The following is a 26,996-nucleotide window of genomic DNA, read 5'->3' as shown; positions in this document are numbered from 1 at the left end:
GGAAGCTGAATGTTTGTGTATGTGTGTGTGTGTGTGTGTGTGTGTGTGTGTGTGTGTGTGTGTGTGTGTGTGTGTGTGTGTGTGTTCCAGGTATAACTCATGTTTTAGGAACCTAGGTCTGTTTTCAAATTCACATATGGGGGACTTGTCTTCCTTATGGGGACAAAAAGCGTGAATATAACATTTTATGGCAAAGACATGTTTTTAAGGTTATGTTAAGTTTTAGGTTAAGGTCGGGTTTAACAAGTGCTGACTAGTCTCCAGGAAATCAATGCAAATCAATATAATGTCCTCTAAAGTCATGGAGACTTATATATTTCTGAGGACCATTTTGAGCATAGACCAATTAGATTGAGGACATTTTGACCAGTCCTCAGTTTTTCAAATGGTTGTTTGAGGATTTAAGACATTGTTTTAGGGTTAGGATAAGGATTAGGTTTAGGTTAGACATTTAGATGTGATGGTTAAGGTTGGAGTGAAGGGGCTGGCAAAGTGTGTGTGTGTGTGTGTGTGTGCGTGTGCAGCAAAGTGAAGCAACTTTCTCGGCCGTTCAGCACTTGTTGGAGATGGACAGTGAATAAACGCAGCACGCAGCAGCAGTGGCTGTAATGAGCATGTGTGGGGACGTGTGTTCATAAGAGATTCCTGGACACGTTTCCAGATTCATCAGCTTTCTGCACATGCACTGGTGCACGGAGTCGTTTCCTCCGCGGCGGCTGCGGTTCTATTTTTAGAAACAACGTTGTGTCGTTGGCGGAGGAATCAATCAAACTGGAGCTGCAACCGTGTTTTCATGACAGGTCGCTGCTTCTCCTGCTGCAGTCTGCAGAGATTCCTATCTGCTGCTCACCGGGTCATGGGAGAGGAGGCTGCGTTCAGATCCTCTCTCTCTCTCTCTCTCTCTCTCTCTCTCTCTCTCTCTCTCTCTCTCTCTCTCTCTCTCTCTCTCTCTCTCCACCCTCTCTCTCTCTTCGTTTGTATCTCCACTCAGCTGATGCCTTCTCCCCTCCTGCTCTCCAGGAACCGGTGGACTGCAAACTTTTGCACCACGGAGCACGCTCCGCTCTTCAGGAACACTTGCTGCGATGCCTCCTGGACCTGCTGGTGTAGTTTGGCTTCCTTTCACATTCTTGGGATTACTAAAGAGAACTGCACGCTGGGATGTGAATGAGAACTGTTGAGAAAGAGCCTGGGAAAAAGATCGAGGAGGAGCATTTTTTTTGGTTTTCTCCTTCACTTCTATCAAGTGTGTGTTCTCCCTCTCCTGGCTCTTATGGGAATTAGACACTCGTCCCGCTGCATGCTCCTCAGGAGAAAGATGGCGGAGTCTGAGAGCAGTGAGGTAAGTGTGTGAGAGACACCTTTTTATGGGCTGAAATGCGAGTGGTCACTTAGCATGGACTCGGATGCGTCCTGCACCAGCGCGTCCTGCAGCAAGCAACCTGCAAGTTGCATCCCGGACACGATGCTGACAGGATGCTGGGTGACAGTGAGACAGCAATATCAGTCATGGTCTCTCGCTTTCTCTCTCTCTCTATCTGCAAGGACGTGTTCACCGCCTCTCCACCACCAACCCTGACACAACAGGCATTTTACGCATAACGCATAAGTGAGCGTTTCCAGCGAGAATCGAGTGTACTTGAGAATTCCCATGCATGGTCCCACTGGTGTCTCTTTTCGTTTAAACCGTGCAGCCCCCAAGGTTAAGAAGCCGAGCAGGTGTTTTCAGTGTGAGTCGGAGGATTATTCTCACTTTTATTTTGTACTGTAGCAGACAGGACAGTGAGAGGAAGGAACCAAAAGTACGCGTTGTTCCTCCAGCTTGTTCTGTACGCATCCATCGGATCTAACTGTATTCTGGTGAAGTTAAATGTAAAGAACCAGTTTTAAAAGGATGAGGGGGACCAGATGTTTTATTTGCAGCTGTTTTTCTGAGATCAGAGCTGCGCTGTCCATGGTGCTGCAGCACGTTGCACTCGAGTTAGAGGAAGTGGGTGAGCTGAGGAATGATGTATTCCCGGCACAGGGGAGTGGTCTCTAGATCCCCACCTCTCTCAGCCCCCTCCAAGAATCTTAGATTGCAGTTTCTTCCACATGCAGCCCCCCATGCAAGAACCACCTGACACATTGCAGAGGAGAATCCATCCACCCTGCCTGCATGGATCCTCTTTGGGGCTGTGATTCACTTTCTACCCCACGACCCCCTGTGTGGTATTGACTCCATGTGCCACATTTGTATTCACGGAAGTGGTTGAATGCTGCAGGAGCGATGCACGTTTCTTCTTTTTTGGAATCCTCAAAAAGATTCAAGCTCCCTGTGAAGTTGCCGACAGCTGCATGTAGCTTCATTATACATTATTCATCACAAAACGTTCCCTCAAAGCGAGTTCATTCATGGGAGAAGCTCTCTTCAAGCTCTCAGGATTTTATCAATATGCTTCTGTCTGAGGGCAAGAAGGCAACTGGTCATTTACAATAAAAGGCCTGAGGCAGGATGGATGGAGCTTTGCCCTTCTCTTCTCTGTTGTCTTGGGAAATTTGGGTTATCAAAAGAGGCTGAGTGCTGTGATGGCAGAAAACCAAAGTGATCCTTCTTCATAATAGTAAGAAGTTATTTTCCATGGTATGACAAATTCAAGATGCTGATTTCCTATTACCGTTTGAAAGTAAAAAGCTCTTACACTTTTTTGCAAGGTTATGAAATTCAACATCAAACTTTGTCCTGTTTCAAAATGAAGTTTAACCACCAACCCAACTTCTGACCCGACCACTGACTTCAGGAGGGGTTTTATAAAAAGTTCCCTGTTTGACCTGTGAGAACAGTTTCCTTTTATATGTAGGGACTGTAGGCCAGGCTTATTTTTGTCATTTCTTAACAGTCCTTACACTCGTAAACAGGGGTTGACAGTCAAACAGGAACAAAGTGTCTCTGTGACATATGCATCAAGTGAATGTCCTTCTCAGATAACAGGTCTCACCTCGGAGGTGCAGTGATGCGGGTCTGAACCTCAGATGTGTTTATCAGCAGAGACGTGTGCCACCCTCTCTCTCCTGTGTCAGGGCGTCTCAGTTACACTCACTGCAGCTGCTCTCATCTGTGAAGTCAGCTCTAATCTGTCCCTTAATGTGGCCCTGCAGTGATTGTGTGTCTCTGCACTGCACCTTTTGATACTTGAATTAAACCTGGCATCCTTAATCAACCTCCTCTGCGGCCCTACCCTGCAATTATGGAGTCGTAGCATTGGCTTGTAGCCATTTATCCATCCAACGAGGATTTCTTTAGAAAGACGCCTAAATGGAATCTGCAGTCTTTGAACCTGGGAGCGTGCACATCTTATTTCTGACCTCACTGTTGTTTGAGGGGAGTCGCTACATGATTCAATGAAAAGGATCAATTACAGCACAGACTCAGACAAAGTGCATTTGATGACCCTAATGATTAACATGCTGTGATGATATATCTGTCACAGTTAGTGGGTTAATGCTGTCGTGGCTGTGGAGCACTGAGCCTCTGCAGATCAGCAGCACAGATTAAAGGATTAAGAGACATTCAGTAGCAGGTCTTTGATTTTAAATCAAAAGTCAAACATTCATTAAACGTGTTATCTTTTATTCATCCATCACTGAAGTTGTTTGTACCAAGCATCACCTTCAAAACTGTGAAAAACAAGAGAAAGGCAGCACTTACAGTTTATTATTATTGTGGTTGTCTAGAGTTTGAAAGCAGAGCAGTTTTTTGTTTTTTGCATTAAGTATTGATTTATTCAATCATGAATTAATTATTCAGTTGTTCATCTTTTGATGTAACACGTGTACAGAATGTACAACTCTCAGGTTTGCACTCACAGTGGTGATTTAGAGTTCAGTCATGTTCACCATTAAAGTGCATCCCAGGTTAGAGTCTTTCCTTTGGCAGACATCTGGTTATCATCCAAGGAAATGGAAAACTTTAGATTGATGATGATGCTCAATGAAAAGTCAGGGGATCACCAACAGGACGACAAAAACAAAAAAGACGAATCACTGCATCACATTTAAACGTAATCTCTCCACAGAGTTTCAGTGTCGTTGTCAAAAACAAAACCTGTATCTCAATTTAAAGGAATAAATAAAAGAGAGAAGGAAAAGGAGGTGAAATAAGAGGCAATTAGCTCACACAATGAAAATCAATGTCACTGACAGAAATCGGACTTTAAGTGCATTAGATCCATGTGTCACACTGTGCTGTCGCTGTTAGTCCCAGCAGTACGACTCCATCTGTTAATGAGGTCGTCCATCTTATTGAATCTGTTACGTGTCAGTCCTGTTGCATTATATTGAAGTGATAATTCAATACAGTCATAGTTTATTTTGAAAGAAACTCATAGTCACAGAAATAAGAGATAAATCCAGCTCACTGCTGGAGACTATAGTTGTTATATCAGAGCATGTTGCTTTAAAGAGAATGCACTCGTATAACATTTTTCTAATTTAATTGAAAAACATTTATGGGAAAACAAGCAGGGACAATCTGAGTTTCAGCGTCTTTTAAAAAAAGTACTTGAGAGGAGATACTGTACATTTAAAATGGAAAAATCCTGCTTTACCATTATAACCCAAAACGTTTCTTCTTCCACGTTTTATATCAAATACACTGTTGTCATGCAAAAACTCTGTTAGCTGTCGAAAGCACATATTTCTGTCCACCCTGCCAAGTATTAATCATTTATTTTGAGAAGCCTGAACATTGTAATGAGTATTAACAGCAGAACAGCTCCCTTCGCTCGGCGCTGAGGAGCTGGGCGTCTGTTTCCCCCCCCCCCCCCGCCGCCCCCTCTCTCTGTCAGACTCCCACACCAACACACACTCCAATAGCCAGATCTTCCCAGCAGGCGTTAGAGGTGAGAATCAGGCCATCATGGATGTCCCCTCTGTGCAGAGCTGATTCTTCCTGCCTGCTGACAGACATCATGTTGGTGATCAGAGGACGATCCAGATTCATGGGCAGATTCATTCCGACAGCAGATGGAGGTATTAATCGGAATGGATGATGAATCTGAGCCAATTATCGTCCTCCAACGCAAAAAAACACATCTGATTTGCTTTCACATCCTTGTTTTGGTTTCTTGCTCGAACTTTTATTAGAACAAGTACCTTGACAGTGAGTCTCACACAGCATGTCATACAATATTACAAGTGAGGATAAAATAAAAATAATACACAAATGGCAGAAGAGTTATCCCAATGGGTTCAAATAGTTTCACATTCAGTCAGCTTGTCCAGTCAAATGTCTCCAGACTTTCATTTTAACAGATACATTATCACAGGTGTCCACTTTGCAAAGTAAATGTCTATCCGGAGTCGCAGTTGAACTTTTCATGCAATTCACAGCCTGGAGCCTCTGGGCCCACTGGTCCACGGAAGTGGGTGGGGGGGGCTTGAGCCAGTTTACTGTGACCATTTTGTGGGCAATTAGCATTATAACTCTGATCATATACAATTCGTTTTTACTTAGCCCCCTTGAAGGTGCAGTTCCCAAAATCAGCTGTTGTGGGTCAATCGAGCTGTCTAAGTTCAAGATCTCACATATCTCCCTCATCACCTCCTCCCAGAACTTCTGCAATTTAGGGCAATCCCAGAAAATGTGAGAAAAGTCGCCTATTAGACCACAACCTCTCCAGCAGAGAGGGGAATGCTTCTTGTACTCTAAAAGGTGTTAACCTGCCGACAGTTGGGTCACGTGTTTCTTCATCTTTCTCTCTCCCCTCTCCAGCAGCCGCAGACGCAGCCACAGCCAATCCGCATAATTCCATCCCAGTCGGTGCAGCCCACCCCGTTGCCCAAACCTGTGCCTTCCATCCAGCACGGGTCGAGGCCGCCGTTCCCGCCGCACACGCCGCACGCCGCCAGCCTCCCGAGCTCTACGGGGCGGGGCAAGATGTCCAAGTTCCTCAGTCCCGAGGATATGACCTCACGAGACTACTACTTCGACTCCTACGCCCATTTCGGAATCCACGAGGTACTGTTCCATTACATAGAGACTTACATACAAGTTCCTTTTTCATCTCCTGATTTGATGATCAGACAAATATGACTCATGCGACAGTTTTTAACGGTAGCAAACAAAATCCTGTTTGCACATTCTGTTTTTTTTCCACCGCATCTTTTATAAAAGCTCCAGGACAAACATAAGCTCTTGCATCACATGGTTAATACTCCACCCTATGGATTAAGCATCTTCCACTAAGTGTATGAATTTACAAAATCAAATAGAAACACACACAGATGTTTACAATCCTGACAACAGTTTCTTTCCTCATCGTATAATCCTGGGTTTAGAGCTCAGTCAACAGAAGTGAATGCATCTGGTAATTAGATTGTAAAACTCTGCTCTGGAATCCAGGATTCAAACCGAACCCGTAAACATTCCTTAAAGACCCAGTTGACATTTACATGGGCAGTAATGTTTGCTTTTGACGTTTCCATAAATGGCTTCGATAAAACCGTTAAACTTGCGACTTCCTGTTTCATAAATTGTGCGGTTTACGAGTCAGTCGAGTCGAGCTATTTCAGTGTCCCCATATCAACCAGAAGAAAATCTGCTGAATGTAACTCAAATCTGAAGAGCTTCACATCTTGTCGAGGCAAAAAGTTCCATAAAAGTTGACTTTATTGGCAGATGATGTTTTACAAATCTTTTTTAGACAATAGTTTAAAAGCTCCCTCACTATATCTTCCTAAAGTACCTCAGGAGGATTATTCATGATAATCTTATATCTTATCCTCCTGATCTCTACGTTCCTCATCAACCTCTAAAATCTCAGGCATCATATCACAGACTGCTGTGGCTGTGGTTGAGGCTTCGGTCGGCCGGTGTCAACAAAGAACATGAGATCTGATCGTTATTCTAGAGAGACGTCTGCCTGCCTGGGAGGCTGCACTTAGGCAGGCTGCCATGTTTAAGAACCACTCAGACAGGATCATGAACAGATTATCTTCACCACAAACCGACCCTCACAAGCAAAAGGTACTTACAACCACATATTTAACATTTTCTATTATTATTTTCACACGCCTAGTAAATATGTCTTTAGAAATGTTTATAAATATACATAAAATGTGGTACAGGGCCATAAAACTGCAGCGAAAAACATTCCTTTTTCATCTTTAGAGAAAAGTCATTCATTCATACACTATTGGATGAGTTAATCCTGGATATTATGACACATTAAAACATGATTTAATGTCCTAATTTACTATCACAAACACACTATGTCATTAACACTACGTTTAATAATAAATCGTGAGGCCAAGGTCCCCCATTGGCTGCAGGACCCTGGACATGTGACCGCTTGGGCCATGAGGTAATCCATCAATCCTCAGGAATGTTGAAACTTTTAAACTCCTCAAACTTAGTCCTTATCAAGAATGAGACACGATTTAAGACACATAATAATCTGTCTCTCTTTTATAGCCGCCACCATTCAAGATAATGTGTCTCTCCGGTTATCTCCTCCCTCAGAGTTCAGCTGCTTTCTCAAGAGAGCAGACAACGCATTAGAGTCTGTATAAAAAGTTCCCTGTTTGACCTGTGAGAACAGTTTCCTTTTATATTTGGAGAATGTAGGCCAGGCTTATTTTTGTCATTTCTTAACAGTCCTCACACTCGTAGAGACAGAGACCAGACATGGTTTAATCAGAAACACAGACGGTGGATTTAACTGTAGAACCATTCGTCGGAGATAGAATAGTGATGGAGAGATTAGGTGAAGCCTGTGGGTTATTTGTCACCGCTCCGCAAATCCACACATCTCAACGTCTAGCCAGTTATTCTAATACAACAATCATCCCTCTCCCTGGGTGGTGGGGGGGTTCTAGCCCTGTGACCATTTTCCTGATATCATGCATCATATGCCTAATCCAGGAGATGCTGAAGGACGAGGTGAGGACGCTGACCTACAGGAACTCCATGTACCACAACAAGCACGTCTTCAAGGACAAGATAGTGCTGGATGTCGGAAGCGGGACCGGGATCCTGTCCATGTTCGCGGCCAAGGCCGGGGCGAAGCACGTGTACGGGGTAAGACATGTGTCCCTTTCAGTGGAGCGTCATAATGCCCAGCCGCCAGGAGGGCTGATCGCCATGGCGCCCAGTCTGACAAGCTGCACATGTGTATGACTGGTTCATGCATCTGGATCGTTTTTGTCAGCTTCCCTGTAATCGTCCAGGAATATCCTGTCTGACAGAAAGGTGATAAAAGCGTGTGGCCTCTCAGGCAGCTTGACAGAATGAGCCGTGGCGATTTGAGCGCTGTTATCGTGTACTGGAGCAGAGGTACTTGCTAGTCAGAGCATGTCTGAGCGTATACGTGCTGGATGCACATCACTAGCTCGACTACGTGGAACTTATTGTTGCATTGGAGGCTCCAGACGGCGGATATTTGCCTCAGGGAAGGAATGATAAACTTGGAATTTCCATCTTGTTCCGAGTTAAACTGGTTAACCTTCTGTGACTTTGCCTCACGTTGTATGATTGTCCTTCTTCGTCTCTCCCCCCCTTTCTTTCTATCTCCCGGTTTTTCTACTTAAAAGTTAATATCTCTTCACCTTTGAGTTACTGCTGTGCATCTGGAAGGTTTTAGCCTCATAAATGGGGCCAAGATTTCAGGGATTTACTTCACTTTTGACTCAGATCCCCTCATCTATAGCTACGCCCCAGAACCTCACACCTTTGTCATATCTGAGGCTTTAAAGCTCGGCGTGAAAGCCGGGTCTGGTGGAAGGTGGAAGAACCGGTTTCCGGGCCAAGATCAACATCATTCTGTCACATGGACCTCATTAAAGTGATAACTTAAAGCCTGGATCGACTGAGTCCCCGTAAAATACTTAATGGTGCGAAATTCCATATGTAAGGGCCACATACCCTGTTACAATAAAACACAAATTTAATATCTCACTAGAACTAATGATTTCTAGATATTAATGTGAAATTAATGTAAATTACGGAGAGGCGGTGGACTAGTGGCAGAAACTTGGACTATGGGCAGAAAAGGTCTCTGGTTCGTCTCTGGTTCGACTACACGGAGAAACAACAAAAAGACGAACCTGGATTGATCTGTCCAAAAATCCGAGAGGATTCTCCCTACCCTGTCTAGTGCCCCTGAGCAAGGCACCTTACTCCCTTAACATCTGCTCCCTGGGCGCTGTACATGGCTGCCTACTGCTCTGTGTGTCCTGCACCAGATGGGTTAAAAGCAGAGGTTAAATTTCCCTCCTTGCATGAGTGTGCTTGTGCATGTCTGTGCATGTGTTTGGGACAAATAAATGTATCTTAATCGTATCTTAATCTTAAACCACAGACAGGCACTTGCAGCCATCAACATAGACTGTATATAGACTAAACATATCCCGAATATGAACCCGGATACATGAATTTTGTTTAGTTTAGTCCATGTCCCATCTGCTAACATGGAGAAGGCAGGGTTCATGGTCTATACAGCAGGCAGCTCACAGCAGGTTATCAAGAAACTTGCGGTGTCGTCCATTCTGATATACAGTACAGTTTATGCTGGGAACCCAAGGTGGTTATTTAATGTGTTGACTCAGGCTCAGATGTTTGTTTGCATTGCACGTTGACAGGAACTGATCCCACCTGAGACCACAGTAAATCATTATATGTTTTTATTGGGTGGCACGGTGGTACAGTGGTTAGCGCCGCGGCCGCACACCAGGGAGGTTCAGGGTTAATCACAAACAGCTGGCCGGGGCTCCTCCGCGTGTTCCTCGTGTTCTCCCTGTTATTTTTGTGTGGAGGCTCCAGACAGTTTATATTTGCTTCAGGGAAGGACTAATTAAATTGGAATTTCCGAGAGACTCCTTCTGAGCTTTACTGTTTGACCTTATGTGTTTGTGTATGTTTATGTACATGTGTTGCCTTGTGTGTTTGTTTGCCTTCTTGCCTTCTGCTGTCTCACTCAGTCTCCCCCCCCCCCTCCCTCCCTTTCTCTATCATACTTCTTTTTCTACTTGGCTTCACATTTGTGGTACGACTGCCCAGCTGGTCGGGGTTTAGCCTCATGGAAGGGGCTAAAGATTACAGGGATTCAGTTCACTTTTGAATTAGATTCACTCAGGTTTTTGCGTTTTTCTCCAGATGCTCCAGTCAGGTAAATGTCCAGTGTTTATCTCTCGCTGCCAAAAGTCATCTGGGATTGGCTCCAGTCCCAGCGTAACCCTCAAATGAGGAGAAATATGGCGAGTGAATGAACTGATTCATGAGTTGCAGGGGGTCTTGTAGTTGAGATGCTGCACTCTGCAGTACACAAAAGTGCAGAAAGTGCCATAGTGAAGGATATGTTGATGTATAAAGTTATTGTGACATGTCAAGGCCTCTTTGGTCAAAACACAGTTCTTCTCTCTTGAAGAAAGTCACCAGCATTTCTCAGTTTATCTGCTGTCAGGTGACTGTGTTTCTGTTAAACCAAAGAAAGAGGACAGACCAACCATCAGGAACATTACGTCCGCTGAAAATTGTGTGCATCCAAATATTCTTCTAAGAATCTGAGGCAATATAAATGGGCCAGGATGTGTTGAGTCAAACCCAACTCCTGATATTCCAGAGTAAGAAGTCCAAGGAGATGCCTGTGATGCTTTCTTTCACCTGCGGGTATGTTGATAATTTTAACAAAAGGTAGCTCACACAAGTTTTTGCACAATTACAGCAATAAAAAAAAACTTTAAAATAGGCTAAATGAATTATGTCCAACATGCTGTAAAACTCACGGGTTGTCTTCTGAGAAAAAAGCCACAACACCTGGGAGAAGTCAGAAGCTTGAGAGAAGATCTAGTCCACAAGGATGAGCAGAGTCACAGCGACTCTTCCTGACACTAGTGGGCAGCTTGTGTGTGTCTTTGTGTGTTTGTGTGTGCAAGTGTTGACTATGTAAACACGCCTTGAGGCTTCAGTTCTCCCACTGAGGCGTGACTTTGACGGACACATGGCTAATGGCTGTCTCTTCTCACAGCGCTTCAAGCAAGAGATGAAGTATCATGGCCAATTAGAGGGTCCGGCGTTGGCAGCACACAAACAGAATACCCACACATACATGTACACAAGTGTTCCTGCAGGTGCACATGCCTTCCTCACATCTGCTGCAGCACTGGGCATCGCTGTATGTTTGCACAGTTGATACTGACAGTGTTTTTAATGGGCAGATGGATCAGCGTGGTGCCAGAAAGGGGGGGGCGCCACCAGCAGCCTCCTGACGGGTCCTCCACTAATAGGGAGCAGCGATCAGGGGCTGCTGCAGGGAGGCGGAGTCCCAACGTCCTGTGAGACATCAGCTAGAAACCAAACACTAATTCCCAGCATGTATGTTGTATTGTGTTGCAATTTCAAAAAAGTGGACGGAGGTTTTTGATCGGCCCCCAGCTCCAACTGACATTGATCTAAAGAGACGTGATGGGCTCTATGTCCAAGTGAGTTATTGGTTATCATGTAGAGAAAAAACAATGGTGGATATTTCCCATAATCCCCGGTTTCCTGAGTCAGTCGAGCTGCCACTCTTCTAAATACACTAAGCTCTGTTCAGGAATTTTGATATTTTAAAAGTTTTCTGGCTGAATATTGGCAATAAATGCTGTTTTTGAATGACTCCTTTGTAGTTTAAAGCAATCTAAAGTTTGTGTATTCTAAGTCAGTGAACCCTCAAACTATTTTCAGGCTGCAATTATAATGTAACACGGTTGCATGATTTAATTTGTGTACCTCACAGTTGGTGTGCTGCCTGTTAAGCCCTAATCAGCTCCTTGCTCCAAAATAAAACACCTCATTCTTCCTAATGCTCACAATACTGGGGCTCACCTCATTTTTTCCTCAAAAACTGGCAAAGATCCAGCTGATTATTTTTTCTACTACGCCGTCTTATTCGGTTTAAAGAAATGAAAGTAGTCACAAGAGCGTCATCATTAAAACACAGGTTTTCTTACGAGGGCAAAGTCGAGAGAAAGCAAGTTCGCCGAGAAAATAGTTGAGACGAAAAATTTAAATAACCCGGAATTTTATAAGTTAAATTGCGCACCTGACTGTTGGTGTGCTGCCCATTTAGACCTAATCACTTCCTGTGATAAAAAGACTGCCTAGACCTCATCAGTCCTCCACCAGAGTCCGAGGCTCAGCTTCCATTCACCAGTTCTCCACAATGGTCCCGGCCTCGCTTTGTCTTTTTATGATTCCGGAGCACCTCCAGGTCACTCGAGAGCCCTCTGTTTGATTGGGACCAGATGGATTTCTCCAGCGGCCTTAATAAGTCTGCACACCTCTGACAAACAGAGTCCCCCCCCCCCCCAGTGGGTACAACCCAGCGTTCACACTCGAGTGGAAATCCATACCCCCAGACTACCTGGTGCTGAAAAGAAACCGTATCGACGAATGCCTCCTGCTGAATTGTGTCCCTGCTTTATTTGAAAAACTGTTCACTAGAAATGTCTACAGTTTATTCTGATGAATGACGGAGCTTTATTAAATTATAACTCTCTTATAGCTGACGGCCCCATAAATCAGGCCTGAGATGTGGATCAGTGGGCAGGACGGGAATTACAAAATAAAAGGGAAAGAGCTCAGGATTTAGAAAGAGGAGAAGACAGAAAATGAGTAAAGGAGAGAAAAGGTGGAGATATTTCAGGAGAGCAGGGATGTGAGAGCAATTTAAAAATGTCAAAAGAATAATGGAAAGACAGCTGAAGGTTACATTAGGGATAAATGGCTGCTTGCTGTTGAGCAGCGACTTATCGTCACCTTAATTACTTACAGTGAGATGCTCTGACAGCACTTCAGCCTCTCTGATAACATTAAATCCATCCTTTCATATTCTCTTACCTTCCTCTATTTTCAGCTTGACTCCAGGACTCCTGTCACAATGCTTCATTAACCTCGGTGCAGGAAGTCAAAAGATAAACTCACTTGCTCGTACTCGCCGCCTTCGGGCTCAGACGTCACAAATGTGCGATAAGTGATAAAAACCTACTTCTTGCAATCACACAGGAAAACCCCTTGACGATGAACTTCCACAAACTAAAGTTTCCTTTAAACTGGCAAAGCTTTGTCATGTTTTTTAACCAGGTGAAGGCCTCGAGTGTTTCATTCATGCATTAGCTAAACACATGTGACTTTGTTTTCTCTAATGATCCAAAAATAAAGCCGTAACTCTGAGGTTGGACCTTGTTCAAAACCACAGATTCAGAGGGAACTGTGGCAATAATAAAACATAAATCCTTGTGCAGTGTATGACGACACATCATCCATCTTACGCACAGGTTAAAAGTGAACTTATCACGGATGCTGCTGTTGATGTCGTCTCTGTGTTTTTTGTCTCGTGGTGAACTCTTGATGCACAACAAATGTCCCCTAGGTGGACAATAAAGACCTTGATAAAGAACCTAGCCCAACCTTTAAACATGTTCTGACTGTGTTTAAAAAATCAAGAGCGATTCAGGATTGAGTTTTTTGCCCAAGGACACTTCAGCAGGGGGACAGCTGGAGATCGACCCACTGATCTTCTGAGAAATGAGAATATCATCATCTTATGCAACACAACACAAAAAATGAACCCTTTTATATTGTGACACCTTGAGCTGAATAAATTCAAATTGAGGACACCTTCTCTTTCCGTTCACCAGTGAGTTCTGCATCAAAGGGAAACTGAGGACATGAGCATTGGATGTTCCGTTAAGTATATTCTTCCAGGAAGCATCACAGTCCTTCATGTGCGCTCAGTTAATTCCTTTTTCCCTTTTCATTCTGCCAGATCGAATGTTCCAGTATATCAGAGTACTCCGAGAGAATCATCAAGTCCAACCACCTCCACAGCGGTAAGAGCTGCTGCTGTTCCTTATCTCTGCGTTTTGACGTTGCCTGCACTTCAGTCTGCGAAGGGCATCAAATAGGTTAGAGCCGTGACCGACATGTAGAGGAAGGAGGAAATGCTGGCAGGGGAGATGCATAAGAAGGAGAAGAAGAGGGGTAGACGACCGGTAAACCGAGAGGATGATCAAAGCGCTCATTTATATTCATGTGTAAATAGCTTGTGTAAAAACATGATACCTCTGCAAACATGAAAACAAGTTTCTAGCTGAGCCCCTGACTGTGCATCTACCATAAACCTCCCCTGTCAGCAACTGGCCCGGCTGTAAACCTATGAATATCAAGTGTGCACAAGTAATTGAAACACGAGTTGACAATAGTTGGAGTGACAGGTTCACGTGAAACTCTCCTGCAGCTCTTTGTCAAGGCCGAATAAACAAATATGAACTCACAGGCACCCCCACTGATTCCCATAGAATCAGCAAAGATGTGGTTGTGTAGACGTGTCTCGTTTGTGTGTTCATAGAATTTAAATCACTATATGTTTAGAATGATAAGTCCAAGGTTTTTCTTCTCATGTCAAGTTATGCGCATCGATAATGGTTTCAAAAGATATGTGTGTGTTCCAGTGATCACCATCTTCAAGGGCAAGGTGGAGGAGGTGGAGCTTCCCGTCGAGAAGGTCGACATCATCATATCGGAGTGGATGGGCTACTGCCTCTTCTACGAATCCATGCTCAACACCGTCATCTTCGCCAGGGACAAGTGGCTGGTAGGATGAATGGAGTCTGTGGGAAAGAGGGACACAGTATTTGCATAATTGTCACATAATAATATGAAAGACAAAGATCGGTGGAACAAAACAAACCAGAAATGTAATTTTCAGTGAATAAAAACCTCCAACAAAAGACCTAATACCAGCATCTACACTGAATGAATTGAAGTAGAAATTTCTATCTAAAAAGAAAAAAGTAATCATTGAAAGTTTCCAACCTTTTCAGCTTTTGAGCTCAAAATGTTTTTTTCTATTCTTGAATATGAATAATTTCAGAGGGTACAACACAAAAAAAGAATTTGTAGCAGAAATACTTTTTTTGATGACTTTGCTTTGGTGTTGATATACATTACTGACACCTAAAAAAAACTAGAATTTGTTTTATTTTATTTTTTTGTATTATTAATTTATATATGTATAGACAGATGTGACACTGTCTTACATGTATAATGGCATAAGTCTGAAGTTAAGGTTTACCCATGAGATCATAGACCTTGTACCTGCAGATGGACACTAGGTCTCCAAGTCCAGCATGAAAAATACCAGTATTCACTTTTAACAACGAATAACCCATCTCATGAAACTCAGCATAATCTCACAAAGCACAGCTTTAAAATAATTGTTCACTTCATTGCTAATTGCTAAACCTAATTATAAACCTGAACACGACATGCAAGGTTGTATTACATATCATTTGATTTATAAGTCTATAAAATAAGAAATATTTCTTTGTGAATAACGACTTAATATTTATGTTTGTCAATTATTGTTGTAAAATAATGTTTGTGCTATAAATCAGTGGGTCTACTTGTTCCAGTCTGAGCGCAGCAGGAACAGCTCAATAATTGAAACCTGTTCTTGGCTGAGAAATGAAATGTCACCGACGCTGTAAACAACACCTTTTTTTAAAATGTGTTCAGGATTAATCACTGAGTCGTTTCTTCACCTCATTTGTCAAACAGAAACCCGGTGGATTAATGTTTCCTGACCGAGCCTCGCTGTACGTGGTGGCCATCGAAGACAGGCAGTACAAGGACTTTAAAATACACTGTAAGTTCAGTGTGTGTGAATGCTGGTGGTGGAAAGTAACTAAGTACATTTATTCAAGTAGTGTGTTTTACTGTTTTACTCTTTACTCCACTTCATTCATTCAGCAGCTTCAGTTAATAGTTCTGGCTCCCGGCATCTAAAGAAAAAATAGAGTTTTGAATTTAAGACATCTAAGTTGTTAATCTCAAAATAGTGACTCTGTCATTCAAAGTTCCCAGATTGGTAAATTTCATTAAATGATCCAATATTTCACCAAAAAACGAATATAAGCCGAAACTCAGAGCTATTTCTTTTTGTGTTTCCCATTAATAATCATTTTACCTGATGTCCCTGTATGTAATAATATACATTTTAATATGACACATGTTAGTTGTCACTTTTTATTCTTAATTCTAGCATTAATTTGAATGTGGGGGAAAGGTTCCTATTTGATATAAAAATATGTAATAATAGTTGGAACAAACCAGTACTTTTGCTTTAACACTACATTTTGCACTTCTGACTGCACTTTTACTTAAGTTGGCCGATTCATGAAGGACTTTTGTAAATTTGTATTTTTTATGTCATCCTTCATCCTCTATCATATTTTACAATGATCTGAATACAGTATTCCTTCCACCACAGTACTGAGTGCTCCTATTACCTGGAGCTGTACTGAGCTGTTCCTTGTTCTGTCCCTGCTGTGCACTGTGCAGCTCTCAGGTGTCTGTAACCAGGATTATGTCTCTACATTATAAATGAGTCAGCCCTGTACAACATAATCCACACATCCACATTGTAGTCACGCAGACGGGGGTGCGCTCACACAGCACACAACCTTTCTGGCTCTGCAAATGTCTCTGAACTTTTCCTCTGGCGTAAAAACCCGGGGGCGATAATTGAAATTATTATAAGTCCACAATCTTTCCATCCGTGTTTCATCACACTCCAAACCTGCCATGAGAACTGTTGGTGACGGTTTTTACTGCCGGACCCGGAGCGTAAGCACCGCACTAAAGCCGCAGCACAACCTCGATCACACTAGGCAAAGTGCACATTGGCCCATAGGCCTCCTACTCACTCTCCCCATGCAGCCGGGAAATTATACAAACACAGTGCACCAGATAATATCCGGGGAAAGTAATATTGCTCTATCTCACTGCAGCGCCAGCCTTCCCATCATACTTCCATTTAGTCTTCCATTATTCTGTATTTCAGGAGCATACATGAGGCCAGCCTGGAGGGAGTGGAGTGCGGATATTGACCACAAGCTTCTCTCTCTCCAGGCAGACGGCCAAAAATGACCTTTAGACCGAGTGGGAAGCGGCTCGGTGAAATACTCCGGTATTCCGAGAGCGTTCTGTGGTCATTAGTGCTCCTCTGCCTTATATAAGACGGTAGCATGCAATGCAAATACCGTATTACAAAAAGCCCCCGGAGGTTTGTGACCTGTTCATTATCACCGGCTCCTCCGTGCGCTCAAGTACTTCTCTCCTTTTGGGTCACGACAGCTATTTCAAGGAGCTGCATGAATAATGTATGAGTGGGTTTAGCCTAAGCAGCAAGGAAACCGGAGGTAAGAGCGTTCAACGAGCATCATGTTTTCAAATCAATATCTGAAATGAACATTGTTCCAAAACATCAGGAGGTCAAACTTCAGGATCCGACTCAAGCTCTTAAGAAAAGCAACAACTTGTGTTGTTTTAGATCTGCAGTTTGCACCTCATGTGACCTAGAAACTTTATAAAACCATGGAAAGACTAAAGATTTCTCATATATTTTTGATATAAGAATATAAGATTTATAGAATGTTTTAAAAGTAATGAAATATCGATGTACTTTACAGGGTGGGAGAACGTATATGGCTTTGACATGACCTGTATCCGTAACGTGGCGATGAGGGAGCCGCTGGTGGACGTGGTCGACCAGAAACAGGTGGTGACCAACTCCTGCTTGGTCAAGGTCAGTCAAATACATATTCATATTCTGGCTGAGAACTGTTTTATCAGCTGTAGACCCAACGCAGTGCAGATGATGGTTTCCAATGTGTTCAGTATTTTGTCATAACCCTATAGAACAGGAGGCTTACTAAGATTAGGGGTCTTAACGGACTACTATGGGAGCTTGAAACAGACCAGTTGTGAATCTCTGGTTTCCTGTTTCACACACTCAGGTGGATCCAACCATGTTTCATTCTTCTCTTCTTCCCTCAGTTTACTGGCAGATCACAATGTAACATGCACACCGCCACCTACTGTACGAAAGTGTGTAACATCATGTCAATTAACTCACAATCAGCCCTGTAACAGTGTCTTTTAAAAAGATGATCCCGATGTCTCCTATTCTGTCCCAAAACCCCCGGGAGTCCACACATACACATTTTTCTTTTAAATGAAATTTCTTTGTCACTAAAACTGATTCTGAAGTAAAATTTCAGACTTTCAACATCAAGTTTACTGTAAACATTTCAACTTAATTCTCGAAAATGCAAAATAAAAACAATCTCCTGACTTAGTTTGACTTGGTTCCTGGAATATGAATCTTCCTCTTCTCCCTTTTACGCATGGACCCAGTTCTCCTCCATCATTTATTAACTGTCGATCATATCAAAATCTCTTATTGGGAGATAAGCACCATCGTCAGATGTGTAGAAAACTATATGATTGATAACTAATAAGATGATTTTATTGCGTAGTGAATCATCTTGGTGCAACCTGTGATGATTTCAGTGATAAAACACACATATGTGAGGCTCAGTGATCCGTAACCATTTTGTGTGATGTGCTGCAGCCGGTAGAATTCAACCTTGATGTGTGGCCCACCCGTCTGCTCCTCTCTCTGTGGATAACAATGATCAGGTTGAGTGGTGCCATGCATGTCAATAGCCGCCTGTCTGCTCCTGCTGATTGCACTCCTGGTCACGGTGACCTTCTTATCGCCGAAACTGATTCGACAGTTCGGACCCGTCTCACCTCTCTCCTGGAGGAGCACTGCTCTGCGATCATACCTCCACTTCAGCCTCTTTTCCACCTCGGACGGTCAAACGGATTGTTTTCCTTTCATTATAACAATACAGCGAGACAGAAGAGATCCTATCAGACATGAGAGTTTAATGAAAATCTCGGTGAAGCTGCTGGGGATGCTGCTGCTCTTTGGAGAAAGAAGCCGTAGAACAATGTTCACCCCGCTGACGAGCTTTATTGTCTTTAAATGGATTACTGACTGACCTCATTAAGGTTGTGGGTCGGAGGAGCGGCACACACAGGACCTCATGTTATTAAACTGCTGCGTGAAACCTCGGTAACAACACTCAGAGAGCGTCATTACCAGGTATCACCCTGCAGAAGATAAACACATTAACATTTACAACCTGCATAATTATTCTCTCCAAAGATGTCTCTTGCTTTCCAAGGGTAAACATCTCAGTGCAACACTCACGCTGCCGTTTTTAACTTGGAAATATGGCTTTGAGACGCGCAAGACCACAGTAAACATCCAGTAAATGTGCCAGTGGAGAGAATCTGACATTAATATCTCGTGTTTTTTTTTTTATTGCCAGCAAACATATTCCTCCGCAGCGAACCTGGCATCTGGCAGCGAAGCCGATGAACCTCTATTAGCTCCGATGGTTCATGAAACTAGATTATCACGCCTCTGCCGACATGTTTACCCTGCGGCGGAGGTTTCAGGTGACCTGCACTCCGCCTCTGTTACTCGGCAATCGGTTCCTGTTGGCACACGGGACAGCAAACCGAGATGTGGGACAAGATGTTCCTCGCTGAAGATGGCCAAGTCCTAGCGGGATGATGAGATATCAGATACCCTGTTAGACAGATGGGAACCAGGGGACATTCACAGATTTAGATTGATAGCACCGTTACGCATGAATTACACGAGAAATCCAGCTCAGGCCCCTGTCCTCATTATACTGGCTTCATTTAGTAGGATCTGGGCTTGTAGGATTTGGTGGTGACACAGTATCTCCTGCAGGAAGAGGGCGAGCTGTACTTCCTTATACTGTTTCTTTTATTTTTGCATTAAATGTGACATTACATCTGGGTTCATTCCATTGGCAGGAGCTCTGTGGTAGCTTCATGACATTAAAATGAACTTTATACCCGTGGCAAGAGAGCAAATCAAAATACTGTCAGAATATAAATTCCTTTAAAAGTGGTTAAGGGGGGGAAAACTCTTGACTAACAACTTGCACTTTCAGGGTTGTGTACTGTGGCTGAGAAACTCACTGCAAATTTGGAAAAAGACAACGGAAAGTTTCCAGGGGACAAAAAAAAGTGATGAACCTGTCAGTTGTTCAATGCTTTGAGAAGTTCCATCTGCACTGATGAGAAGCAGACTTTCAATAACTTCTCAAAGTGTTTTCTTAGTTTGCAGTGCGTTGAGCTCTCTCGACCGCCGCAGTTGTGTCTGTGTGGTCCAGATAAAACGTGAAACGAGTTCTTTACTCTTTCAGGAAGTGGACATCTACACGGTGAAGCCAGAGGACCTCTCGTTCACCTCGGCGTTCTGCCTGCAGATCCAGAGGAACGACTACATCCACGCTCTGGTCACCTACTTCAACATCGAGTTCACCAAGTGTCACAAAAAGACGGGTTTCAGCACCGGTGAGAGGCCACACACTTTCCCCTACATTACACCTGAATCTCCAAAGCATTCAATCTGCACTGTATAAATTCAAAACTTTATTCATCTGCATTCACTGAGATGTATGAGTAAAACATCAGCAATGAAACAGCCCCCTCCAGTGGTCAGACTCGGTACCCTGACAAGCCATGACAAAGTTGTTTCTTGACTGAGGCTGTTTGTTTCTTTTGGTTCCACATTAGTATTTCCTGTTTGTTGCAAGAACTTCAGACGATTGCAAGGAAGGAATTATAAGTTTATTCATTTAGTTTAGTAGTTTATTTATCAGGGGCCACACTCAACACACCCCAGTGAGCCAAGAGTCAAGTATTATTTCCAACCATAAGTAGATTGCATAACTCAACCAAGGCTGACCCTTAAATGTGCCAGGTTATTTTTTGGGATGAATTACTGCACTGGAAAATGGCGAAAATGCTGAAAAACACAAAGTTCAAGAGGAAAGTGATAAAATCCTGGATCCTTGCCTATAAACAAACAAATAAACAAATGGATAGGGGTGAAAACATAACCTCCCTGTCAGAGATAAATATAAACGTCTCTGTTGGTAAACGGTTCCAAAGGCCAACGAACACATGACTGATTAGTCTTAAGTGTTTTGTTCTTAAAATACTAGTTTGAATTACCGTTGACATTTAATGTAGGAAATGAAACCTCCAAGGGTCGGAAACTCAGTCCCTCAGTATCAGAACAGCATCACCAGCCACTTGTTGTATTAATATAGCTGAAGTCAAACCAGGCTCAAAGCATTGCAGCGGCTAAACGTAAAATAAATCTGACATTTATCTTGTTTCCTCCAGGAGCTGAGCAGCTGCTAAACTAATAAATAACCTGGTTATTTCTCCCAAACAGGAAATGGAACACCTCTGTTTTGTGGTTTGAATGAATCGACTCTGTCATCTTTCCTCGTGATGATTTAAAATTCCTCTGATCGTACACACATACTTATAATGTGGAGTTTAAAGAAGCTTTAAAGACGTGGACCACATTGTGTTAGAAACAGTTCAGATGGATGTGATTCAAATGCTGCTACAGTGGAGAGTGTGTGTGTGTGTGTGTGGCCTGGATCAAAATCAGTGTGTGAGTGACCTCTAGTGGTGCTGGAGTGAAGTACATCTCTTAACAAATACTGTATAATGACATTGATGATTGTGTTTTACCACTAATTAGCAAAGAGAAAATCAGACTCTTTTAAAGCGCTCCTTAAATATATTACTATAAATATGCTATTACTGGTATTGTGGTCTGAACGTGCTCTTATTTTTTTAAGTAATCTTATGACAAAGATTGTTATACAATGAAATCTTTGTGTCTCATTTTCTTGTATTGTTCTATTTGATTTCTTTCTTTCCTTCCTTCATGTAGCTTCTTATGATAAATTATAGTTTGTGATAACAACAACAATAAGAAGAAGTTTTCAAACCAAGCATTGTCACTTCCCTTTTATAGATTTTTTAACATGTGTTTTTTTGTCTCTCAAGAAAGTTGTCTCGTGTCAGTCTTGAAATCCGCTTCTCATCTATGTAAAGCTTTAAGAGACAGATCTAACGCGCTCTTTGTCAACGTGTACGACTGGGTCTTGTAAAAAGATGTTTCCATCGGACTCAGGCAGCAGTCAGAGTTTCATGCTGGTCTGTGGAGTTGGAATCTCATTTGCTGAATTAGCATAGGAGACGCAGCTCTACCTTTCTCTGTGTGAATTCCTCACTGAGCCGTGCCCACAGACAGAGAGCCGGGTCTGTGCACCAGTCAACCTGATTGGCAGCTCGCTTTAATGTGTGGACCCACAAAGAGCTCGTCTCTGAAGACAACGTTACCCGTCTTCACCGGGACGGAGACGGCAGATATTCGATTTAAGCGCCGCTGACCTTTTTGATCTCAGCCAAGCGATCAGTGATGGTCCGGCCACCGGGGAATACACTCACATTTGTTTTTTGGGGTTCTTGGGTTTCAGGTTTTACTTGTGTGTGTGTTTCCATCACTCACAGAACAATGTACACACACAAAGTAGAATAAACAGACAGAGTGAAATGGTGATGAAGGCCGAGCAGCAGTGCAGAGGTCAGGAATGCAGTTGTGCATTTTCTAGCTTTTACTTCAGTGTCTTCGTCTCTAAAGGAGAAACCTGCTCCTCCTCAAGACAAGGACACGGACTCAACTCCCTTCATCAGTTCCTCCTCTTCCTCTGTTTTGTGTTTATTCTTTGTGTCACACAGAGAATTTAAATGTCATCAGATCCTTGTAAGCAGTGAAAATGATTAACTGAGTGTATAAATTAGGCCTTGTGGATAATTTAGTTTATTTCCCCCCAACACAGTTTGCTGCCAAAGCTTTCATAACAACTCCCTTATACACGTTCTTATAAAAGGCCTAAATTGTACAAAACAGCTTTCCTCATAGTTAATGAGTAATTTATTGATTATTCATTTTGAACAATGACAAAAGCTACTTTTATGACGTCATTATAAAGGATTTCTTTTGTAATACTCCGTCGTTGTGCATGATTCTTTACCAAGAAGTTATCACAATTTCTAAACCTTGTGTGTGTGTGTGTGTGTGTGTGTGTGTGTGTGTGTGTGTGTGTGTGTGTGTGTGTGTGTTTTAGCTCCAGATGCATCTTACACCCACTGGAAGCAGACAGTGTTTTACCTGGAGGAGTATCTGACGGTGCGGAGAGGAGAGGAGATCGTTGGCAGCATCTCCATGAAGCCCAATGAGAAGAACATTGTGAGTATTGTATAATAATGCTAATACTGTCATGGCCTTGTGTTGAACTCAAACCGGTGATAATGGCAGCGGCTAAGAAATGACTCATTTCCTGAGTTGGCGCCCCCCCATCCCAACCCACACAGGTGGTTTTCCCCTCAGTGTTGGACTGTGGTCAAACAGGAAGAAGCACCGCAGCCACTTCGAGACGAGCAACAGCAGATTCTCATGGTTCCTCTCCTGCCCCGGAGGGAGCGGACATGTTGCTTTCTGCTGTTGTCCGACTCAAACAGCTTGTGTTTATGTAAAACCTCCTTCTGCCAGCAGGTGAAAATCCCAAACAGGATTTCTTAACATCTTAACATATGTTTCCTCATTCATTGCCAGGAGGGTTTTAAGGTATTTTAAAGGCAACAGGCTACAGGGACCTGGAGGACCCCACTTCAAAGCAGCCCTCCCCCCGCCCCAAGAACCACATGGAACCAAAGCAAGTCATTATTAATTAACATAATTAAGGGTCGGTTAATAAAGTTTGAGTGCAGCCCCCCCCCATCCCAGGCACATCACACACACATTTAGACTTTAGACTTCAACCAAACCTCTAAAACCATGAGGCTTTTGGCAGAAATCTATTGGCCTGGTGTTGCTCCAGTCTCCGGTAAGTAGCCATCATAGACATTCGTTGGTTCTCAATAAATTGTCATGGCTGTGGATAAACATAATTAAAGGTTTCCATCCTCCCTTGGATGGGGGTCGAACCGCCCTTGTCATGTTGCAAGAACAACATGACGCCCTCCGCAGTGTGTGATGTGCATTTAGTCACACTGGAAAAATCCCAACTGTGTAATGGTTCTGGGTTCGAATCCCATCAAGTCTTTTGTCGATAGTCTTACCGTTACAAAGTCTCTAAAGACGGAAACGGACAAACCCAAACATCAACATGAGGCTCTGTGGCGCAATGGATAGCGCATTGGACTTCTAGCATCATCGTTCAAGTCTTCTAACATCAGCACAGAGGAAGTGATTCAAAGGTTGTGGGTTCGAGTCCCACCAGAGTCGTCTTTATACATTAATGAGCGGGAAAATCAGAGTCCTCTACGACATCTGAATGACTTGATCTCCACAGTGTGTGATGTGCATTTAGTCACACTGGAAAAATCCCAACTGTTTAATGGTTCTGGGTTTGAATCCCATCAAGTCTTTTGTCGATAGTCTTACCGTTACAAAGTCTCAAAAAACCGACACGGACAAACACAGACATCAACATGAGGCTCTGTGGCGCAATGGATAGCGCATCGGACTTCTAGCATCATCATATTCAAGTGTTCTAACATAAGAACAATGGAAGTGATTCAAAGGTTGTGGGTTCGAGTTCCACCAGAGTCGTCTTTACACATTAATGAGCAGGAATATCGAGTCCTCTACGACATCTGAATGACTTGATCTCCGCAGTGTGTGATGTGCATTTAGTCACACTGGGAAAATCCCAACTGTTTAATGGTTCTGGGTTCGAATCCCATCAAGTCTTTTGTCGATAGTCTTACCGTTACAATGTCTCAAAAGAAGGAAAGGGACAAACGCAAGCATCAAAAGTGTGGCTCTGTGGCGCAATGGATAGCGCATTGGACTTCTAGCATCATCACGTTCAAGTGTTCTAACATAAGCACAAAGGAAGTGATTCAAAGGTTGTGGGTTCGAGTCCCACCAGAGTCGTCTTTACACATTAATGAGCAGGAATATCGAGTCCTCTACGACATCTGAATGACTTGATCTCCACAGTGTGTGATGTGCATTTAGTCACACTGGGAAAATCCCAACTGTTTAATGGTTCTGGGTTCGAATCCCATCAAGTCTTTTGTCGATAGTCTTACCGTTACAATGTCTCAAAAGAAGGAAAGGGACAAACGCAAGCATCAAAAGTGTGGCTCTGTGGCGCAATGGATAGCGCATTGGACTTCTAGCATCATCACGTTCAAGTGTTCTAACATAAGCACAAAGGAAGTGATTCAAAGGTTGTGGGTTTGAGTCCCACCAGAGTTGTCTTTATACATGAATGAGCGGGAAAATCAGAGTCCTCTACGACATCTGACTTACTTGATCTCCACAGTGTGTGATGTGAATTTAGTCACACTGGAAAAATCCCAACTGTTTAATGGTTCTGGGTATGAATCCCTTCAAGGCTTTTGTCGATAGTCTTATCGTTACAAAGTCTCAAAAGACAGAAATGGACAAACCCAAATTTCAACATGAGGCTCTGTGGCGCAATGGACAGCGCATTGGACTTCTAGCATTGTCATCATCATTCAAGTGTTCTAACATCAGCACAGAGGAAGTGATTCAAAGGTTGTGGGTTCGAGTCCCACCAGAGTCGTCTTTACACATTAATGAGCAGGAATATCGAGTCCTCTACGACATCTGAATGACTTGATCTCCACAGTGTGTGATGTGCATTTAGTCACACTGGGAAAATCCCAACTGTTTAATGGTTCTGGGTTCGAATCCCATCAAGTCTTTTGTCGATAGTCTTACCGTTACAATGTCTCAAAAGAAGGAAAGGGACAAACGCAAGCATCAAAAGTGTGGCTCTGTGGCACAATGGATAGCGCATTGGACTTCTAGCATCATCACGTTCAAGTGTTCTAACATAAGCACAAAGGAAGTGATTCAAAGGTTGTGGGTTCGAGTCCCACCAGAGTTGTCTTTATACATTAATGAGCGGGAAAATCAGAGTCCTCTACGACATCTGACTTACTTGATCTCCACAGTGTGTGATGTGAATTTAGTCACACTGGAAAAATCCCAACTGTTTAATGGTTCTGGGTATGAATCCCTTCAAGGCTTTTGTCGATAGTCTTATCGTTACAAAGTCTCAAAAGACAGAAATGGACAAACCCAAATTTCAACATGAGGCTCTGTGGCGCAATGGACAGCGCATTGGACTTCTAGCATTGTCATCATCATTCAAGTGTTCTAACATCAGCACAGAGGAAGTGATTCAAAGGTTGTGGGTTCGAGTCCCACCAGAGTCGTCTTTATACATTAATGAGCAGGAATATCGAGTCCTCTACGACATCTGAATGACTTGATCTCAAGAGTGTGTAATGTCCATTTAATCGATTATGAGCAGGAATATCGAGACCTCTACAACATCTGACTTACTAGATCTCAAAGGTGTGTAATTAAATTTAGTCACACTGGAAAAATCCCAACTGTGTAATGGTTCTGGGTTCGAATCCCATCAAGTCTTTTGTCGATAATCTTACCGTTACAAAGTCTCAAAAGAAGGAAACGGACAAACGCAAGCATCAAAGGTGTGGCTCTGTGGCGCAATGGATAGCGCATTGGACTTCTAGCATCATCACGTTCAAGTGTTCTAACATAAGCACAAAGGAAGTGATTCAAAGGTTGTGGGTTCGAGTCCCACCAGAGTCGTCCTTATACATTAATGAGCGGGAAAATCAAAGTCCTCCACGACATCTGACTTACTAGATCTCAAAGGTGTGTAATTAAATTTAATCACACTGGAAAAATCCCAACTGTTTAATGGTTCTGAGTTTGAATCCCATCAAGTCTTTTGTCGATAGTCTTACCGTTACAAAGTCTCAAAACAACTTAACAGACAAACGCAGACATCAACGTGAGGCTCTGTGGCGCAATGGATAGCGCATTGGACTTCTAGCATCATCATATTCAAGTGTTCTAACATCAGCACAGAGGAAGTGATTCAAAGGTTGTGGGTTCGAGTCCCACCAGAGTCGTCTTTATACATTAATGAGCAGGAATATAGAGACCTCTACTACATCTGACTGACTTGATCTCCATAGTGTGTGATGTGAATTTAGTCTCTCTCTCTCTCTCTCTCTCTCTCTCTCTCTCTCTCTCTCTCTCTCTGTCAACCTGCAGCGCGACTTGGACTTCACCTTCGAGCTGAATTTTAAGGGACAGCTGTGTGAAGCAGCCATTTGTCACGACTACAAGATGCGTTAA

The 26,996-nt window shown here is 43.1% G+C and overlaps 1 protein-coding gene and 8 non-coding genes across 13 annotated transcripts; all 9 read left to right on the top strand.

Moving 5' to 3' along the window:
• Positions 1-1,270: 1,270 nt before the first annotated feature.
• LOC133009370 (protein arginine N-methyltransferase 8-B) lies at positions 1,271-26,996 on the top strand. 5 transcript variants are annotated; one of them, XM_061076857.1, is made up of 10 exons: positions 1,271-1,342; positions 5,753-5,998; positions 7,904-8,059; positions 13,785-13,848; positions 14,470-14,612; positions 15,578-15,665; positions 17,491-17,606; positions 20,116-20,266; positions 22,909-23,030; positions 26,913-26,996. In XM_061076857.1, the coding sequence occupies exons 1-10, from the start codon at positions 1,274-1,276 to the stop codon at positions 26,994-26,996; spliced, it is 1,239 nt and encodes a 412-aa protein (XP_060932840.1). In that variant the 5' UTR covers positions 1,271-1,273. The 5 variants fall into 5 exon arrangements, with proteins under 5 accessions (XP_060932840.1, XP_060932839.1, XP_060932838.1 ...); XM_061076856.1 differs by having other exon boundaries at positions 1,274-1,342; positions 5,768-5,998; XM_061076855.1 differs by having other exon boundaries at positions 1,274-1,342; positions 5,762-5,998.
• Positions 23,954-24,068, top strand: trnar-ucu (transfer RNA arginine (anticodon UCU)). Its single transcript has 2 exons — positions 23,954-23,990; positions 24,033-24,068. It is a non-coding gene; the product is annotated as a tRNA-Arg (tRNA).
• trnar-ucu (transfer RNA arginine (anticodon UCU)) lies at positions 24,606-24,722 on the top strand. The gene is made up of 2 exons: positions 24,606-24,642; positions 24,687-24,722. It is a non-coding gene; the product is annotated as a tRNA-Arg (tRNA).
• Positions 24,933-25,049, top strand: trnar-ucu (transfer RNA arginine (anticodon UCU)). The gene is made up of 2 exons: positions 24,933-24,969; positions 25,014-25,049. It is a non-coding gene; the product is annotated as a tRNA-Arg (tRNA).
• trnar-ucu (transfer RNA arginine (anticodon UCU)) lies at positions 25,260-25,380 on the top strand. The gene is made up of 2 exons: positions 25,260-25,296; positions 25,345-25,380. It is a non-coding gene; the product is annotated as a tRNA-Arg (tRNA).
• Positions 25,591-25,707, top strand: trnar-ucu (transfer RNA arginine (anticodon UCU)). Its single transcript has 2 exons — positions 25,591-25,627; positions 25,672-25,707. It is a non-coding gene; the product is annotated as a tRNA-Arg (tRNA).
• trnar-ucu (transfer RNA arginine (anticodon UCU)) lies at positions 25,918-26,038 on the top strand. Its single transcript has 2 exons — positions 25,918-25,954; positions 26,003-26,038. It is a non-coding gene; the product is annotated as a tRNA-Arg (tRNA).
• trnar-ucu (transfer RNA arginine (anticodon UCU)) lies at positions 26,325-26,441 on the top strand. The gene is made up of 2 exons: positions 26,325-26,361; positions 26,406-26,441. It is a non-coding gene; the product is annotated as a tRNA-Arg (tRNA).
• On the top strand, positions 26,651-26,767 carry trnar-ucu (transfer RNA arginine (anticodon UCU)). The gene is made up of 2 exons: positions 26,651-26,687; positions 26,732-26,767. It is a non-coding gene; the product is annotated as a tRNA-Arg (tRNA).

Source organism: Limanda limanda, chromosome 8 (genome assembly GCF_963576545.1).
Source record: "Limanda limanda chromosome 8, fLimLim1.1, whole genome shotgun sequence".
NCBI classification, from domain to species: domain Eukaryota; kingdom Metazoa; phylum Chordata; class Actinopteri; order Pleuronectiformes; family Pleuronectidae; genus Limanda; species Limanda limanda.
The sequence above is the reverse complement of the archived record's forward strand: the minus strand, read 5'-3'. Positions and strand labels throughout refer to the sequence as shown.

Bases quoted from the DNA above. Each gene is read 5' to 3' on its own strand.
- LOC133009370 (XM_061076852.1), top strand. From the start codon at position 1,274: ATGGGAATTAGACACTCGTCCCGCTGCATGCTCCTCAGGAGAAAGATG. The intron at 1,349-5,752 runs GTGTGAGAGACA...TCCCCTCTCCAG, and splicing joins CTGAGAGCAGTGAGGTAAGT to CAGCCGCAGACGCAGCCACA. The intron at 13,849-14,469 runs GTAAGAGCTGCT...TGTGTGTTCCAG, and splicing joins GTCCAACCACCTCCACAGCG to TGATCACCATCTTCAAGGGC.